A 19,201-nucleotide genomic window follows, 5' to 3' on the forward strand; every position below is an offset into this window, starting at 1 on the left:
GATTTTCTTCAAGGTTGCCAGTTCCAGGTAGAATTAGCCTTTCTAATGCATGAGGATACCCAAATTAGTAAGTAAATAACTTTTAAAAAATAATGCTATCTTAATGGCCAGACATTTTAAAGCTCTAGTCAAAAATAATTCATACTGCATTTATTTTTGATTTATTCAATTTAGATTTTGCCTCTTATTTGCAAAAATAATAAAGGCAGGATTTAAACAAGCAAATAAATATAAACAGATAGACTGTGAGCAGCTCACAGCGTAAAAAACTAAAACACCATAAAAAGTTAAACCGTATAACAATAAACAACATGGTGAATTCGGTCAACAACAAAAATATCATGCACCAAACCATCCTAGCACAAAGCCTGGGAAAAGAGCCTGATCTTTAAGGCTCTCTGGAACCCCACCAGAGTATCTGGATCTCTAGGAGAACCTCATTCCAAAGGTTGCCTCTGTCCTCTCACTAGCTGGGATATATGAAATGAAATGGTATAGTGTCCACCACCTTGGATTGTTTGTAAAAAAATAATAAAGGCAGAATACAAATAAATAAATAATAAAGCTGTCAGTTTGTTAAGCTTAAAATTATTTCACAATTCTTCATGTACCCCTCAAAACTTACCAGATTATGCACAGTCTCCCGTAAAGTCTTTTCATCTTCAATCATAATAGCCATATCTTTTTCAACTGTAGAAGCTACCACCACATCAAGAGTTTCTGCTTTGGCTGCCATTCGACATATCATCTCATCATGAGAAAACACACAATAGCGGTTTAATAAGCGGTAGTGCTCCACACACTGACGACCCAAAGGCAACTAAACAAGAAATGGGAGCAAATATAGTTTCTCTATGTTCTAAGGTAAGCAACATCTTATCCATTGTTGAAAGCTGTTGACTGAAGAAAATGTTAATTTAATGCAGTTCCTTAGACTAAGAATAAAAAGGCTAATAACAAACTCTTCTAAGATCCTATACAAATAGACAAAATATATTTATTATACAAAGAACGTACTAAAGCTTCAGTTTTGAAAATGCAATGTAAATCAAAATGAATTACAATCATTCCCAACAATTAAAAAGCTTTATATTTATAGAGAGTTGTTACTTTAAACAATTTTCCTCAAAACAAGTTTTATATGCACAATAAAGACTGCCTCTAGAATTGATGGACCGGGAAAGATGTTTAAAACAGTCATTTTTAAGGTTACTTATGAGAAAGTATTCGGGGTAAAAACTGATTTCATTAAAAAGAAAACTCTGAATTTATTGGATATTTTTTCTCCGAACTTATTTTTCCAGTACATTGATTGTACATACATCTAGTCAGCATATTTTCTATTTTAAACAAAATTCACATCAGAAAACTATATCCATATCGAAAAACCTATCCACAAGCCATTTAGATTTTCTAAATAAAGAGATCATTATATTCACAACATACCCAGTCAACAGTGCAGAAATTAACCGCTTCGGCAAAGTTAAAACCTTGATTAAAGCCACTATGATAGGCTCTTGGAAACGTAATCACAAATTCACCAGCACACTGATTGGTTCGGTAAATCTACAACAAAATAAAGAAAGCCAACACAGGACAAAATATAACTATCACTTAATAAGTCTTGCTTTTACTTTTAAGAAACACATTAGGAGCTCTTTTCAATAAAAAAGAATATTTATTTTATCCCAGATGCTGGTGCCAACAGTTGTCAATGAGAATCATCCAACAAACCAAAAGACAGGAAATTCTAATGATTCCAGCATTATTAAAAAATACAACAGGTGATTTACTGACTGTTCAAAGTTACATCACTGAAAAAATGACTTATGACCACTTTTCATACTTACAACCATTGAAACATCCCCATGATCATATAATCAGAATTCAGATGCTTGGCAACAGACTCGTATTTCTGACAGTTGCAGTGTCCTGGGATCATGTGGTCATCTTTTGTGACCTTCTAATAAGCAAAGTCAATGGGGAAGCTAGACTCACTTAATGTTACTATCTTAATAACTGCAATGATTCATTTAACAACTGTGGCAAGAAAGGTCATAAAATGGGGCAAAACTCACTTAACAACAGTCTCGCTTAGCAACAGAAATTTTGGGCTCAATTGTGGTCATAAGTTGAGCACTACCTGTAAAGAGTTTATGTGCAATTAATTATAAGAAATAACAGGAGCTGAATATCTAATCTTTTCTGTATATTTTAATGCTGCTGTAATTGCCACCACTTGGTGATGACAGAAACTGTAAATCAGCTACAGTAATTAGAAATAACAGCAACTACAACACACAAAATAAGAAATTTGTTTTCCCAAGATAAAAACCAAGAATAAATTAGGGATTTGGGATGGCTTGTCAGTTTACAATGTGAGAACAGTATGATATAGCATATTATACTGTAGTCCAGAGGTCCCCAACCTTTTGGGCACCAGGGACCGGTTATGTGGAAAGAGGTTTTTCCGTGGACTGGAGGGCACGTAGTTTTGTGTGCTGCCTGCATCCTGTGGATGGGGTTTTCCTTGTTTATGTGGACCGGTTGCTGGCATGCCATGGCCCGGTACTGGTCCACAGCCCGGGGGTTGAGGACCTGTGCTGTAATCTATTCTAGAGAAATATGTTACTAATATTTATTAGTTTTCTTATGCTACATGAATAGAGGCATTTATTTAATAGAGGCATTTAATACATAGGCAAACTGTGACATCTGGTAGGCTACTGTGCAATGCACAATGTGGATTAATTGGGCCTAACTTTGTTATAAATTAGATCGGAACTCATTTTTTAAAACATTTCCTTTCTTTTTTATATTCTGCGCTTTCTCTCTGTTTTTCCTTTCTTTTTAAAATCCATTTCCTGCATTTTCTTTTGTTTGTTTTATCTGTTTAAGAAATCTTTAATACAAATTATATTAAAAGAGAAAAAAAATTACATTAGATTACATGGTTTGCTAGGTAAACTGTCCCTCCCCAGTTTACCTAGCAAACCATACATAATAAAAAGGTTCTGCAATTTCTCCATATAGCATTAAACTCAGTTGTTCTTTGGGAAAAGCTCAGCAAAATATTGGTTTTGATCATTTTCAAGTAAGTCAGTAAAAAGTAGTTACATTCTCTGTTCTATCACACCCATTTATAGAAACACCTCAATATAGGTATGTACAAAATATGTAAAATATTCTCATGTGATAAAAATGCATTGATATGTATCCTACATTAGAAGCAGAAGGACAAAAACAAAAACTCAGTGACATACAGGCACACCATGAGACATCAGTGTGTTGGGATTCATAATTGTAACCAGCTGATGCAAAAGGTCTGGTTGAGATTCAAACAGTTCAGGAGCCAGCTTCTTCATGACATCTTCCAGTTGTTCAGCTGCATATCCTGGGGCTCCATACCATGTTTTAGGTTCCCCCCTGCAAATAATGAAAAAAAAGTTATAGAGCAGTTTTAAATTTAGAATTATAATTACGTATTATAATTAGGAAGACAAATAAGAGCTATACCCAAATGAAAGATTAATAGTGCATGTGAATGTTAAAAGAAAATACTTAATTTAATGATCTATATAAGTTAGGGATCTTTAAGTATCATTTTTTGCAAGCTCACCAGTGCAAATAGTTAATGGAATAACTCCAGTGATCTTCAATATGCCAGCAAAATGATGAAAAGCACATCCCCACATACAGCCAGGGCAACTTCATTCCACATATATCTGCAGTGATGTGAGCAAGTACAGACTGTTCCATCACAGGCATATTATTCAAATTCCATCCGCTATCAAGATACTCCTAGAAGCAAAAAGTAAAATCCAACCAACCATAAACCAACCAAGTAAAAGAGGCAGCAAACTTTTTAATCTGATTGTATTTTTCTAACTTGATAAAGAATCACTCATTTATACTTAAAATTTTATAAAATAACACAGATAACATCCATCAAGATTCAATATGTGAGCAAAACAATGGATAAAATGATGGATGTCCAAGGATATCAAGGAAAAGGGGATACAGATAAAGGGAATCATCATTTTCTTTGACATGCTGAAAAAAAATCAAAATCTTGAGATATCTCCCTATTTATTTTCCTCCTTCCCCTAATTTCAAAGCCTGGGAAGAGAAATTTTCTTTTTCTGTGTACTGTGCTGGAGCTTTGTACTAGATACAACTTGGAAGTCAGAAGCACCTCGGAGAATTTTGTAGAACACTGAGTTATTTCACTTCTTTTTCAACCTATCTGGGGTAGTGAAACACGAATATCACTCTACTTTACTTGTACCCTAATAATGATTACAATATTTTCATTTCAGCACAGTAAGAAAGTAGAGTTGGTTGGGTGGGGGGAGAAATAGAAAACTATTATTTAGTTTTGGTATTTAACTAATTTTTGATTTGGAGCTGCCTAGACTTTGTTATAAATGGGCCACAATATAAAAATTTTAAATAAAGGTGAAATAAATGGTTTTATGGTTTTAACTCTAATGATTTTTATAGTTTTATTTGTTTTAATAAACACTGCTTTAGTATTTCAAAAGCAATATGAAAATATTGTAAACTATAAATAAAATAAAGCTGAATTTGAAAATAGTTCAAGAAACATAATATAGTCCAATTGTTACCAATATTGTTCCAACTTTCAATTCTATTTCCAATCCTGACTGAAAGTGATATTAACCTTTACAATCCTAAGTTCTTTGGATCCTTGAGAAGCTTTTAAAGCCACCCATATGCATTATTTATCTACATTCTAAAATTGTATTTAGAGTGATATTTCTGACTAGACCAAATGAAGTGAAGCAGATGGTACTAAGAGGTCTAGAGACATGTAGCATTTGGATTCAACCAGGCAAAACTGATTTGGCTTCACTGTCAGCAGCAACTTTTCTGGGCTTGAATAGTAACCACATGGGCCTAGGAAAATACTCATTTGAGTTAAAGAAGCAGTAAAAATATGCCCCGCACTGTAAGAGGTTTACTTGACATTTTATCTGCTGTAATATTTCAGCACCAAGATAAGTTTTACTTTCTTCCAAGCTTTTCTAGTAGTAAAATAGTAAAAAGGTTAAGGCCTATAAATGCTAATTTCTTATTCTCTTTTAAATGCCACATATCTTTCTGGGCAACCTACGTTCTGAATTAGTCAAGAAACAAATTTTACCTCCTCTTCTGGTCGAAGTTTAATTTTCCCATCTCTTACAGGAAACCCACTGCCAAATTCTTTTGAGGCAATATCAGCACCATATTCCACTGTCACATCCTCTTCGATTGTACTTACAAGGCGCCAAAACTCTTTCTCCACTAATTCTGTGGGGACCATCTGAATAGAAAGCAAACAAATTACTACCAACAAATAAAACAAAAAATGCAATGAGAATACATTGGGAACACACATGGAATTAAATGATATAATGTGGAGGTAAAGGAAAAAATATTTAATTTGTAAGGGGCATATTCAGCAGATATTTTTACTAAAAAGTTTAACCACTTGGACAAATCAACAAGGAAACAGAACAAATAAATGGCCAAAGAAATCCTTTCGGTGTTTAATGCTGGAATTATGCAGGTAGTCCTCACTTAATCACTATTTATTCAGCAACCCTTCGAAGTTATGAGGCTGCTGAACGAATAGTAGTTGCAGCCAATCTTTGAAGTTATGTTCACTGTGGCTCATCAATCACATGATAAAAATTCAGGCACTTATCACCCTGTTGCATTTATGATCACTGTGGCAGGTCAGCTGGAGGCATAGAGTGACAGGGGTAGGCAGCAGTGGCAGAGTACTGAGTGCCCCAGAGGAAAGCCATAGGGGAGAGATAGACAGATAATGGAAGCTGAAGTACAGCAGGGCGGGGCAGGGCAGGGCAAAAGTTTGAGATCCTTGCCTAAGAAAAATGCAGTCCTCACTTAGCAAATGCAACCAGGGCTACTGGAACTGCCATAGCCAAGCAATGCCTTCACATAATGTTTCACTTAATAAGCGCTTTGCTTAGCAATGGAAATTCCGGGCCCAATTAGAGTAGTTAAGCAAATCTACCTGTAATGCCAGAGACTAAATCAACTCCATATTTCCCTTGCATTACTAGACAGCAACCTAGGAAAAGGTTTTCCTTTTGGAAAAGACAGACCAAAGAGAGCACCTGTCATCCAAGGGCATACAACCCTCTTTAGAAAAGGAATTTTTATTTGTAAAACAATATATCATAATTTCAAGGATGCATTATAGATGAGATAAAAGCACCCTTGAGTGTAATTGGTTATTTCAACATTTTCTCACAATTAATAGAATCTTTTTCCCCCATCATTATATGATGTTCTTGAGTGTAACTTTTTTTCATAAGAAATAGGAAGTTGAAAAAAATTCAGTATGTGAGAATGAGTTAAACTAGTGATAAAAAGACATTAAACATCAAACAGAATGTAAATACTTTCTGAGGCTAGATAAATTTTACAGTGAATAATTTCTGCACTAAAATGAGTCATACCTTTTTTGAAAAAATAGAATCTTAGCAATTGAAAGTAGAGAATGGTCATGTAGGATGAAGTAATATGCTCTACATTCCATGAATATCCCCCATAATGAAATCTAAATTACAAACTAATTAAAAATATAAACGTACATGTACTGGCATATTAAAATAATCTGACTTGAAGGAATCTGCCATTTCTCCAAATGTACGAAGCGTGTAGTCTCGTGCTGCCTGTTCAAAGCCAAATGCTTCTTGTGGTTTGTTGCATTCCTGTTAAACATAACAATGAATTAATAATGTATGCAAAGTACTGAACAAAATGCAACATATAACTATGGATTATTTGCAGCGAGATGGGCCACAAATAAAATTTAATAAACAAATAAATAAATTTGCAATTCTAGAGTTTATAATATGGTCACAGAAGTCAGAGACTGCAATGCTCAAATTAAAAGAAAGGAGTAAAATTATGGATGATAATATTATGGGGACTATTTTTATTCTCTTCTAAAAGCATTATCACATCCATACATTTATTTAAATAATTTATATGGCAATCCATCTCACTACTGTGACTTGGGAAGGCTAACAAGAAATTAAAATCACCTCAAAAAAAATCAATTAATTAAAAAACATTCAACCACAATAAATCAATCTATAATGTGGCATATGCCTAAGTAGATAATTCCATCTTATAATCAGTAAGAAACAACAACCAACTACCAGTGCTCCAACCAACTACCAGTGCTCCCTGACCCAAATGTACAAGGAAACAATCAGATCTTTAATGCTTACAAAGGCCAAATGAGTCAGGACTATCCAGATATCCAGGAGAATGCTATTCCGTAGGATAGTGCTATGATACAGAAGGCATATCTCTTGGGTCCCACTTGAAAGTATAGCTTAATAGAATGGACCTGTACTTGCCCACTTTGACACTTCTGGTGAAATAAGCAGAAACAATAGATGATCCTCCAAAAGGCCTGGTTCTACGCCATACAGAGCTTTGTAGATGGCAATCAGCACCTTGAATTGCATCAGCTCACTGGAAGCCAATGGAGTTCACGGAGCAATATTATGAAAGTACTATGAAATACTCAAAACTGTCTGTACTGCCACATTCTAAATCAGTTACAACTCCTAAATGATCCCCAAGGACAACTTCCATGTTGACCACATTACCATACTCCAAATGAGTGGTGACAAAGATATCAGTAACCATGAATTGGGACTTCCATTCCAGAATCAGATACGATCGGCAAAGAGGATGAATCTGTGCTTCTTAACTATATCTGCTACTTGAACAGGAACCAGTAACTCTTAAGAAAAATGCAAATTGCTAACTGACGCTGCCTAGGGAGTCTACCCCATTCCATTAAGGATGGAAAATCTCCACATTTAGAAGGCTTTAGGACCTATAGTCATTTGGTCTTGCCCCAGGGTTCAGTCAAAACCTATTCTTCTCCATCTAGGCTGCCACAGCCTCTAACATAGGTAAAGAATCCTAAAGGCATCACTTGGACAACCCTAGGCAGAGATGAATTAGCTACCTGTTGCTGGGTGAGCTGCTGATACCTCATCCAGCAGCTTCATGTACCTACTAACTTGGATCAGGAAGAGTACAGAGTCCTGAGTCAACCTACAGAGCAGGGGTATTGGACTCAATCCTCCCCCCCAATTGGAATCAATTAACTGAATAATTAACTGTGGACAGATTAGCTCTTATAGCGATGAGGGAGATTACCTATTAAACAGAGTTATGGAGAAGTAAAAAGTGAAATGCCTTAGTCACCTCTAAAATAAGAGAGTCAAATCAAAGAAAAAGATATTTTTGTTTCATACAATATATTTTTAATACTGATAATTTATCTTTTTTTTAAAAAGCTATAAACTCTATTACCTGAGCTAGACACTGGGGACATCTCCAATCTCCCTTGGGAACATCTTGAAGAGGTGGTATCAAGCAAAAAGTATGATAACTGTCATCACAACCATCACATAGGAGCAGACGATCTTCATCGTTTCCACTGCCACATAATAGGCATACATACAAATCCACCTATTAAAAGAAAGTTGTGGTAAAAAAAATATTCCGATATTTAATATTTTATTCTACCGTTCACAATAAGAAAACCAGACTAAAATGAGTATATAAACATCTCATATTTATATTAGAACTTATTTGTTTTTACTGAACAACATGCAGTGGATATAGACAGTCTACACACCCATGAAAATACCATGTTTTGTGATGTAACAAAATCAGACCAAAATAAATCACTTCAGAATTTTATTCCAACTTTAATATAACATATAAAAGTTGTATAATTCAATTGAAAAACAAACTAAAACCTTTTAGGGGGAAAAATAAAAATAAAAAAACTAGAATAATGTGGCTACAAAGTGTACATACCTTATAAGTAGAGATATGACTGCGTTCAGAATTAACAATCACATTCTAACTGTGTGGGTATTACTCAGTATCCATCTACCATTAATTAAAGTGACTCTGATCAAGCCCATATAAAGTTCAGCTATTCTACAAGGATTTTTCTGACATTTACTCAGTTGCCTGTTACAGCAAAAGCCATGGTTTGCAAAGAGCTTACAAATCAAAGGGATCTCATTGTTGGAATGTATCACTCAGAAAAATTTCCAAGACATTGGATATACCATGGAACACAGTAAAGACAGTCATCCATAAGCAGAGAAAATATGGCATAACAATGATATTACCAAGAACTGGATGTCCCTCCAAAATTGATGAAAAAAACAAGAAAACTGGTCTGAGAGGCTGCTAAGAGGCCTACAGCAATATTAAAGGAGCTGCAGGAAATTCTGGCAAGTACTGGTTGTGTGCTACATGTGACAACAATCTCCTGTATTCTTCATAAGTCTGGGATGGGGAGTAGTATGACAAGATGGAAGCCTTTTCTTACAAAGAGAAACATCCAAGCCCGGCTACATTTTGCAAAAACTTTCAAGACTGACAAAAGCATGTGGGGGAAATGTGTTATGATCTGATGAGACCAAGGTTGAACTTTTTGGCTGTCATTCCAAAAAGTATATTTTGCTCAAAAACAACATGGCACATCACCAAAAGCACACCATACCCACAGTGAAGCAAGGTGATGGCAGCATTATGCTTTGGGGCTGCTTTTCTACAGCTGGAACTGGGGCCTTTAACCAAGGTGAAGGGAATTATGAGCAGTTCCAAATATCAGACAATTTTGACACAAAACCTTTGGGCAACTAAATACTAAAGATGAAGAGGATTTTCACATTTCAACACAACTATGATCCAAAGCATACCTCCAAATCAACAAAAGAATGGCTTCACCAGAAGATGGAATGGTCCTGCCAGAGCCCAATTGAAAATCTGTGGAGTGACATGAAGAGAGCTGTGCCCAGGAGATGCCCTCACAACCTGACAGATTTGGAGTGCTTTTTCAAGGAAGAGTGAGCAAAAATTCCCAAGACAAGATGTGCCATGCTGATATGCTCCTATCCCAAAAGAGTGAATGTGATCATAACATCAAAAGATGCTTCAATAAAGTATTAGTTTAAGGGTGTGCATCTTTATGCAACCACATTATTGTACATTTTTATTGTTATTTTCCTCCTAGATTTTAGTGTGTTTTTCAATTGAATTGTACAGATTATATAGTATGTTATATTAAAGGTGGAAAAAAATTCTGAAGTGATGCGCAGGAGATCAGACATGGCAAGTTATAGGGTCTCCTGCTTGAGTAGGAGGTTAGACTAGATGACGACCTCCAAAGTCCCTTCCAACCTTATTCTATGTTCTACCTTGGTCTGGTTTTTTACATCTCAAAAACATGACATTTTAACGGGTTTGTAGACATTCTATAGCCACTGTACAATATGCAACTGGATAAAAAAAATAGATGGTACTGTTGCATAGACCGAGAAATGTAACACACATGGATTGAAAGCTAGAAATGAAGCCATAACAGACAATAATAAACATAATAAACAAGCCATAATAGAATGATCTTTGTTATTTTATATATCCTATCACTCCAGAAGCATAAGAAGCAGAGTCTGATTGTAACTACTTGTTTTTGTATTTCTACCAGTCTTTCTCTTTTAAGAGAAAGAACTAACTGAATAGTGATATTAAGGGCTTTTTTTCCTTGTTAAATCAAATATACTTTGTTCTCAATGAGTATCAAAATACAGCTTCTGAAGTAAATCTCAATAAATCTGAAAAAATCTGAAAAATATTTTGAGTAATAAATATCAAATTAAACTAAAATTTCATTCGAAATAAATGAGGCAACAGTGGATCAACTTTCTAGAAAAATATGTTGTAACTGAGCAGAACAGTTTAACATCAAGCAATTAGTGTTGGAATTTAGTTTTTCTAAAATCTGAGGAATTTCAATTATCTGGACTAAATAATGTATATAATTTTTATAATTTTTTTTATAATTAGCATGAAAAACCCCAAGTAAACATACTCACAGCATTAAAAATTTTCTTAGAACGTCCCTTTGATTTTTCTCTATCTGCTTCCCAAGGCCACTGTTTTTTCTCAACACTTTCTCGTTTCGCTATACCATGAGATTCTTTATCTGATTAAGGCAAAACATTAATATTGGTCTAAGCATCTGGAAAAGAATATGCTTTGGAAAACATTTAAATGTAAATCCATTAAAGAAAATTTAGTTGGAAAAACAATTTTTTATTTAATCTGTAGAAAAGTACACATTAAAGAAAGGTGATTTTAAAAAATAATTCGGAACATAACATTTTTTTATAACAATGAAGGTCTTCCAATTTTGTAAACAAGAAAATCTTCATAAAATTTTAAATTTTATTTAAGTGAAGGACCACATAGAACTTTGGGCAATATACACTGCTAGATCTAGCTATAACCTGAAGGGAAAACTATGTAACAACCATGTAGTTTTCACTTGTAAGCTTACCATTGTCAAGCTTTACTGGAGTGCTCCCCATTCTGCGCCTCAAATTATGAGTTTTGGTCTCTGTAGTTTCTTCAATCTCCACTTTAATGTTAGTAGCCTTGTAAGAAAAAAAATAAGTTCTTTTTAACATTTTTCATTTTAACATTTGTTTACTCTTAAATTAACCTGCTGTTAGCTGATTTTATGCCAAAAATAGACTTTTCCTATATGTACTTAATGTGTCACTCTTGTGTGAGTTCAACTTTCATTGTGAATAAGAATTATACTATAATTAAACTACTTAAGACAAGTAAAATTAATGTGAAGAGAAAGAAAGATGGGGAGTCTGACTTTTTTTTCTCAGCTGCTAGCAATTAATGCCTTCTTCTGGTAGTAATGTAATAACAATGTTGAAGAATGTTTGCATGGAGCATCCCTTAGTTCTGATTTAGCATTTCATTTCTAAGTCTAAAACACGAGAAATTACGTATGCAAGGACCTTTATAATAGCCAAGAATTCCATATACTGACACTACTCATGCACAGGACATTGAGTATGCTACCAAATCAAGATGGTAGTTAATTCAAAAGCAATGAACTAATATTTTAATATGTTTTAGAACATTTATAATGAAGTGCTCTAAATCATCTGCATATTGTTAAAATTACAAAATAACATTTCAAAATAACAAGTGGTAAATCAGTCCTCCAAATACCCAGAATTTTTAGTGAAGCTAATACCGTCACAGATCAAAGCTTTAACTCAAAGAAGTACTGAACAGTGGAAGCCAAATTAAATTGCTTCTAGATTTCAAAGGTTTATAAATCTGTTCAACTTCTACTCTGACATCAACATTTCTCAATTTGTTTGCTCTCTTTAAACCATATTATAAAAACTAGATCCTCTCTAGTGAATTTCTATAAAGAAGTAAAATCTTGACTCAGTGACAAATTTGGGAGATTTTGACATCTCCCCCAGTAGTCATCCCATTATAATATACATTGTCATGATTTTTTTGAATCCTGTTATTTTTTTGTGTATACCACTTTGAGTGACTGAAAATAATGACGTAGAAATATTAGTAATAATACCAAATTACCATATGTGACTGTTAAGAGATCCTTACACAATGTAAAAACTGGATCCACACATTATGCTAAGTTATAATTCTTAAAATACTTTGTTAAATAAACCACAGTTTACACATTAAAAGCCAATAGGAAACACATCATTTTATAGCTTAATATGATGAGCTCACCGAAGCACTGCAAAAAACAGCTTTCCATGTTATGACTACAGTGAAAATACTTCAAATCTGGTCTCAGATGGCCAGTGAAGTAAAACTGATCCATTATGTTCACACTAAACATTACTGCTAACAGTTTATAGTAGTTAAAAGTTAAAAGTAGTTGTTTCCACAAAGAAATACTGTATCATGGGAAGAATATGCTATCTTTAAGACATGCACTGGAGTTGGACCACAAATAAATTTAATTAAATAACAATAATCTTCTCAAATGTGGTTGAATTAGACTACAACAGCAGCTCTATTTGTCATCAGAACTGCAGACATAATCTGTAAACCTAAGAGTTCATGTTCTTTAATTTCTGGCAATGGTTGAAACTTCTGTATTATGACCTCCTTACAATTATCACACATACAAAGTCAATCCTACCTCTGATTTCATGCGTTTTGCACGACGTGCAGGAGGGCAAGTTTCAGATGGTTGAACAGATTGTCTCTGAGGAATATCATGGGGTTTATATTCTTTGTCCTTTGTACCACTGGTAATATCTGGCTTCTGAAAACACTAAAAAAACAAGCAAAAATTTATTATCTCTTTGCACTTCATATAAAATTCCCATTGTCATTAAAATTATGTTGTTGAAAGGAACTATTATTACATGATTGTATCAATTGAATTGGGATGACCACCTACAGTCATGTGAAAAAGTAAGTAGACCCTCTTTGAGTTCTATGGTTTTACGTATCAGGATATAGTAAAAATCATCTGGTCCTTAGCAGTTCTTAAAAGTAGGTAAATGTAAACTAAGATGCACAATAACATGCATATTACACCATATCATTTAATTTACAAAAAGAAAGCCAAGATGAAGAAGCCATGTATGAAAATCTAAGTACACCTTTTGATTCAATACCATGTAATCATTTTCTATATGACGGTATCAATCTCTCACATCATTGTGAAAGAATTTTGGCCCACTCTCCTTTACAACATTGCTTCAGTTCATAGAGGTTTGTGGGCATTTGTTTATGCACAGCTCTCGATGTCTTGCCACAGCATTTCCGGAGGTTTGGACTTTGTTGGTGTGCTTGGGAGCATTGTCCTGTTGCATGACCCAATGTTGGCCAAGCTTTAGTTGTTGAACAGATGACCTCACATTTGACTCTAGCATACTTTGGTATACAGACTGCAAGGTTCCCAGGTCCTAAACAAGCCCAAATTATCATCCCTCCACTACCATGCTTGATGGTTGGTATGAGATGATTGTGCTGATATGTTATGTTTTGATACACATAGCCAAATATGGCCAAAATCTCTACTTTGGTCTTGTCTGCCCAAAGGACAGTGTTCCAGAAGTCTTCTGATTTATTCAGATGCAACTTTGCAAACTTAAGCCATCCTGCCATGTTCTTTTTAGAGATAAGAGGCTTCCTCCTGACAACTGTTCCAAACAAACCATATTCTTCAGTCTTTTTCTAATTATAGTGTGATGAACTTTAACATTCAAACTGAGGCCTGTAGAGTCCAAGATGTAACTCTTGGATTTTTTTCAATTTCTCTGAGCACTGCCCTGTCTGACTTTGGGGTAAATTTGCTGGGACGTCCATTCCTGAGAAGATTGGCAAATGTCCTGAATATTTTCCATTTGTGAATAATCTTCCTTACTATAGAATGATTTAAATTGTTTGGAAATGGGCTTGTAACTCTTCCCAGATTGATGGGCAGCAACAACTGCTTCTCTAAGATCATTGCTGATGTATTGTATTAACACACATCTCAATGCTGGAGACCAGCTAATTCCTGAAACATCTGCTTTTATATAGGTAATCATACTTGTTAATGATCAATTGATCAAGGGCACTTGATTAGCAGCACCCGGCTGCTACTTAGTCTCTTTGTACCTATGGAAGCAGTAAGTTTTTCACACATGGCTTTTCCATTTTGGCTTTCTTTTTGTAAAATAAATGACGACGTGGTGTCATATATTGCTGTTCATTGTATTTACCTATTTTTAAGAACTGCTAAGGACCAGATGATTTTTACTATGTTCTAATACATAAAATCATAGAACTCAAAGAGGTGTACTTACTTTTTCATGTGACTGTATATTTTCAATAAATATTGTATAGAGTGGCTCAATCTTTTTTTTCTGAAAGAAAGGTTGCTTATTTTCAAATGCAGACACACCAGACCCTAGCAGTTGGTAAGCAACTTTACCATCACCTACCCTACTTTGCAGTTGTTTAATTGCCACATATCATTCAAGAATTTTCTATAGGCCTACCCTTTCTATGGTGTGCTACCAAACATAATTCAAGATTTTCCACTGCTCCCCAAATGTCTAAACACTGGTGGTTTTAGGAGCAGATGGTTGAGCTAAGAGATAAATAAGCATCCTCCTCCTGTACTCTGAACCCCTATCAGGGCATCACCAACTTAGCCATTTGTATTCATGGCATATGCTGAGCATATTTGACTAAGAGGTTATCCAAAAGAGTATAATGAAAAATCTCTTTCCCCCCCCCTCCCTCTCCTTCTCCCTGCCCCCTCTCTGTGTCTGTGTGTGTGTTTGGCCTAAGTTATTGTTTCTACTACATTTTTCTGACAATGAGAAATGACTGCAGTACTGTTTCAAGCAGTAGGGTCATAAAGTATTGTTAGAGAAGAGCATTTGTCAAGTATTGTAGCATGCAGATACATAATAATAATCATATTAATAATGCATTTTTATTCATTCACATTTTATTATTATATTGATATCCAACCTTTTCTGTAATGAGCTCAAGAAAACATGTTTTCCTTTCTAGCACTTCAATTATCCTGAAGTTGAATAGCTTGTATATAATGACTGGCCCAAGTTCACCAAATAGCATTTCATAGCTGAATGGAGAATTGCATCAATTGAACCAGATGATAAAGGCTAACAAGATGTATTACCAACATTTAGAAATTGTGAGTAAAATTTAAGATACAAAAAAAACTACATTTGTTAAGTAACAGAATTAAGAAAGTATACAGTATATCAATTGTTGATAATTAATAAACAAAAATTGATTTTTCAAATCTCGTGCAAGGCTTCAAACTTTTTATAGCAATTACATGATCAGATTTCCTATTTGAAATTTATAACTATGAATTAATTTCAAGCCCCTTTTCCTCAAATGCATTTTATTCACAATTGAATGGCTGAATCTCAATTGCTTTCATTTCAATACATTGCTGAGATTCACTCACTCTAAACTGGAAGATACAGAAATATATTATTTGGTTAAGACTTTGGTCACAGCTTGGAATGAGCATGCAACTTGGACAGGATCGTATCTATGCAAACTATGTTTGTAGCTCCTGTAGGCTTCCTTGGTTTATTGAGGTGCTGCAGAAAGTGAAGTGACACAAGGGACATCTAGATAAAGCCAAATAAAAGAGTAGGTGGAGTTGCTCTCTATATAAGAAATAACTACGTCGCTACAGAAATAGAGCACAACAATGATGAAAACTGTTTTGAATGCATTTGGGTCAATATAAAAGGGAGAAAAAATGACATTGCCATAGGTGTATACTATAGGCCACCCAACCAAACACAGGAAATAGATGAACTTTTTGCTAGTCAGCTAATTAAGGTATGTAGGAAGCAAATCACAATAGTAATGGGGGACTTTAAGTACCCTGACATCAACTGGGAGACAAACTCTGCACCAAGTGGAAGATCAAACAGATTCCTGACAAACCTAGCAGACAACTTTGTCTCCCAAAAAGTAGAGAAGAGAAATAGGGGATTAGCCATATTGGATCTAATTCTCACTAACAGAGATGAAACGATAAAAGGTGTTGAAGCACAGGAACCTTGGGAGGTAGTGATCATGCAATATTGGAATTCAACATTATGGAAGCACAAGCAATAGAACATAGTCAAACTAGAGTCTTGGACTTCAAGAGAGCTAATTTCAATAAACTTAGGGAGGGCTTGGGAAGGATTCCATGGATGAGAATCCTCAAGGGGAAAACAACTCAAGAAGCTTGGGAAATTTTGAAAAGTGAGATAATAGAAGCCCAGTCTAGCACAATACCAACGAAGAGGAAAAATAACAGCTCTCAAAAGAAACCAGCATGGCTGCATAAAGAACTCTCTGATAAATTGAAAGATAAAAAGGACAAGTATAGAAAGTGGAAAGAGGGGCACATAACTAAATCAGAATATCAACAAATAGCTCCAGCCTGCAAAGATGAAGTGAGGAGAGCTAAGGCTCATAATGAACTAAGGCTTGTGACCAAAGTCAAAAATAACAAAAAAAAGCTTCTTTCAACATGTAAAAAACAAGAAAAAGTAAAGGAAATGATTGGTCCATTAGTGGGTGAAAGTGGCAAGAAGGAGACAAGCAATAGGGAGAAAGCAGAACTATTTAACTCATTTTTTGCATCTGTCTTTACACAAAAGGAAAAAACTGACCAACCTATCAAAAATTGTGCCATAAAAAACAGTATAGAAACACAAGTTAAGATAGGCAAGAAAATGATAAGTGAGCACCTGTCCAGCCTAGATGAATTCAAATCACCAGGACCAGATGGATTACACCCCAAGGTTCTCAAGGAACTGGCAGATGTGATCTCAGAACCACTGAACTATATTTTTCAAAGATCTTGGAGCACTGGGGAACTACCAGAGGACTGGAAAACAGCTGATGTAGTTCTCATCTTCAAAAAAGGAAAAAAAATGGATCCAGGAAATTACAGACCTATCAGCCTGACCTCAATACCTGGGAAGATTCTGGAAAAGATAATCAAACAATGAATCAGCGAACACCTAGAGGCAAACAAAATCACTACTAAAAGCCAACATGGGTTTGTCAAAAACAGATCAGGCCAGACAAACCTTATTGCATTCTTTGACCAAGTGACAAAATTAGTGGATCAGAGGAATGCTGTGGATATAATTTACTTGGACTTCAGTAAGGCATTTGATAAAGTAGATCACAACCTACTACTCGATAAGATAGAAAAATGTGGGTTAGACAGCATCACCACCAGATGGATTCATAGTTGGCTGACCGGCCGTACTCAGCGTGTGGTCCTCAATGGAACTGCATCTACATGGAGGGAAGTGTGTAGTGGGGTGCCCCAGGGCTCTGTTCTAGGCCCAGTGCTCTTCAACATCTTCATCAACGATTTGGACGAGGGGATAGATGGGGAACTCATAAAATTTGCGGATGTCACCAAGCTGGCAGGAATAGCCAACACTCCAGGCTTAAGATACAGGAGGACCTGGACAGACTTGAACACTGGGCGCTATCTAACAAAATGAAATTCAATGGTGAAAAAAGTAAGGTTCTACATTTAGGCAAGAAAAAACAAGTGTACAGGTACAGTATAGGGATACCTTGCTCAATAATAGCAACTGCGAGAGGGATCTCAGAGTCCTAGTGGACAATCACTTAAATATGAGCCAGCAGTGTGCTGCAGCTGCCAAAAAAGCCAACATAGTGCTGGGCTGCATTAACAGAGGGATAGAATCAAGATCACGTGAAGTATTAATACCACTTTACAATGCCTTGGTAAGGCCACACTTGGAATATTGCATCCAGTTTTGGTCACCACGATGTAAAAAAGATGCTGAGACTCTAGAAAGAGTACAGAGAAGAGCATCAAAGATGATTAGGGGACTGGAGGCTAAAACATATAAGGAACGGTTGTTGGAATTGGGTATGTCTAGTTTAATGAAGAAAAAAACGAGGGGGGACATGATAGCACTGTTCCAATATCTCAGGGACTGCCACAAAGAAGAGGGAGTCAAGCTATTCTCCAAAGCACCTGAAGGCAGGACAAGAAGCAACGGATGGAAACTAATCAAGGAGAGAAGCAACCTAGAACTAAGGAGAAACTTCCTGACAGTTAGAACAATTAACCAGTGGAACAACCTGCCTCCAGAAGCGGTGAATGCTCCAACACTGGAGGTTTTTAAGAAGAGACTGGATAGCCATTTGTCTGAAATGGTATAGGGTTTCCTGCCTGAGCAGGGGGTTGGACTCGATGACCTCCAAGGTCCCTTCCAACTTTATTATTATTATTATTATTATTATTATTATTATTATTATTATTATTATTATTATTATTATTATTATTATTATTATTATTATTATTATTATTATTATTATTATGCCAACTATCCAAAGGTAAGAGCCTTTATGAGGACTTACTCTGTGATGGTATGAGCATGCTCACTTCTCCACACTTATTGTGTCTGCAGATAGTCACCAGCAGCCCTGTATGATGTGACCAGGCTCCTTCTGGACAAACAAAAACTAAGGGAACCCTTACAAGGCCAATGTGAGAAATGTTTTCAGTATATCTATCAGATAAAGTCACTCAACTTCATTTGGAGATAGATTCCAGTTGGACAAATCCTTTGGAAATGTCAGGAACACACCTGAGCTCAGTTATCTGGGAAGAGTTTGAGCGAGTTATCCCTAAGAAAACGGGTGGGGTTCTTGGGACTAGGAAGTCTACTACATGTTTCAGACCTGTGTGCCTCCAAATTAAGGCCTTCAGGAA

General features: G+C 35.4%; 1 protein-coding gene across 1 annotated transcript in view; it reads right to left on the reverse strand.

The window, feature by feature from the left end:
• KDM5B (lysine demethylase 5B) overlaps positions 1-19,201 on the reverse strand; it is a 57,697-nt gene that overhangs the window by 20,133 nt on the left and 18,363 nt on the right. Inside the window, exons 6-15 of the mRNA XM_015815578.1 lie at positions 13,085-13,219; positions 11,429-11,525; positions 10,965-11,074; positions 8,377-8,535; positions 6,627-6,746; positions 5,168-5,326; positions 3,620-3,801; positions 3,264-3,426; positions 1,447-1,566; positions 626-820 (exon numbers count right to left, since the gene is read on the reverse strand). Of these exons, the coding sequence (XP_015671064.1) occupies positions 626-820; positions 1,447-1,566; positions 3,264-3,426; positions 3,620-3,801; positions 5,168-5,326; positions 6,627-6,746; positions 8,377-8,535; positions 10,965-11,074; positions 11,429-11,525; positions 13,085-13,219 (1,440 nt within the window). The remainder of the gene's footprint in view (positions 1-625; positions 821-1,446; positions 1,567-3,263; positions 3,427-3,619; positions 3,802-5,167; positions 5,327-6,626; positions 6,747-8,376; positions 8,536-10,964; positions 11,075-11,428; positions 11,526-13,084; positions 13,220-19,201) is intronic.

This window comes from Protobothrops mucrosquamatus, unplaced genomic scaffold, assembly GCF_001527695.2.
Source record: "Protobothrops mucrosquamatus isolate PMUCROS unplaced genomic scaffold, P.Mucros_1.0 scaffold351, whole genome shotgun sequence".
Classification (NCBI taxonomy): domain Eukaryota; kingdom Metazoa; phylum Chordata; class Lepidosauria; order Squamata; family Viperidae; genus Protobothrops; species Protobothrops mucrosquamatus.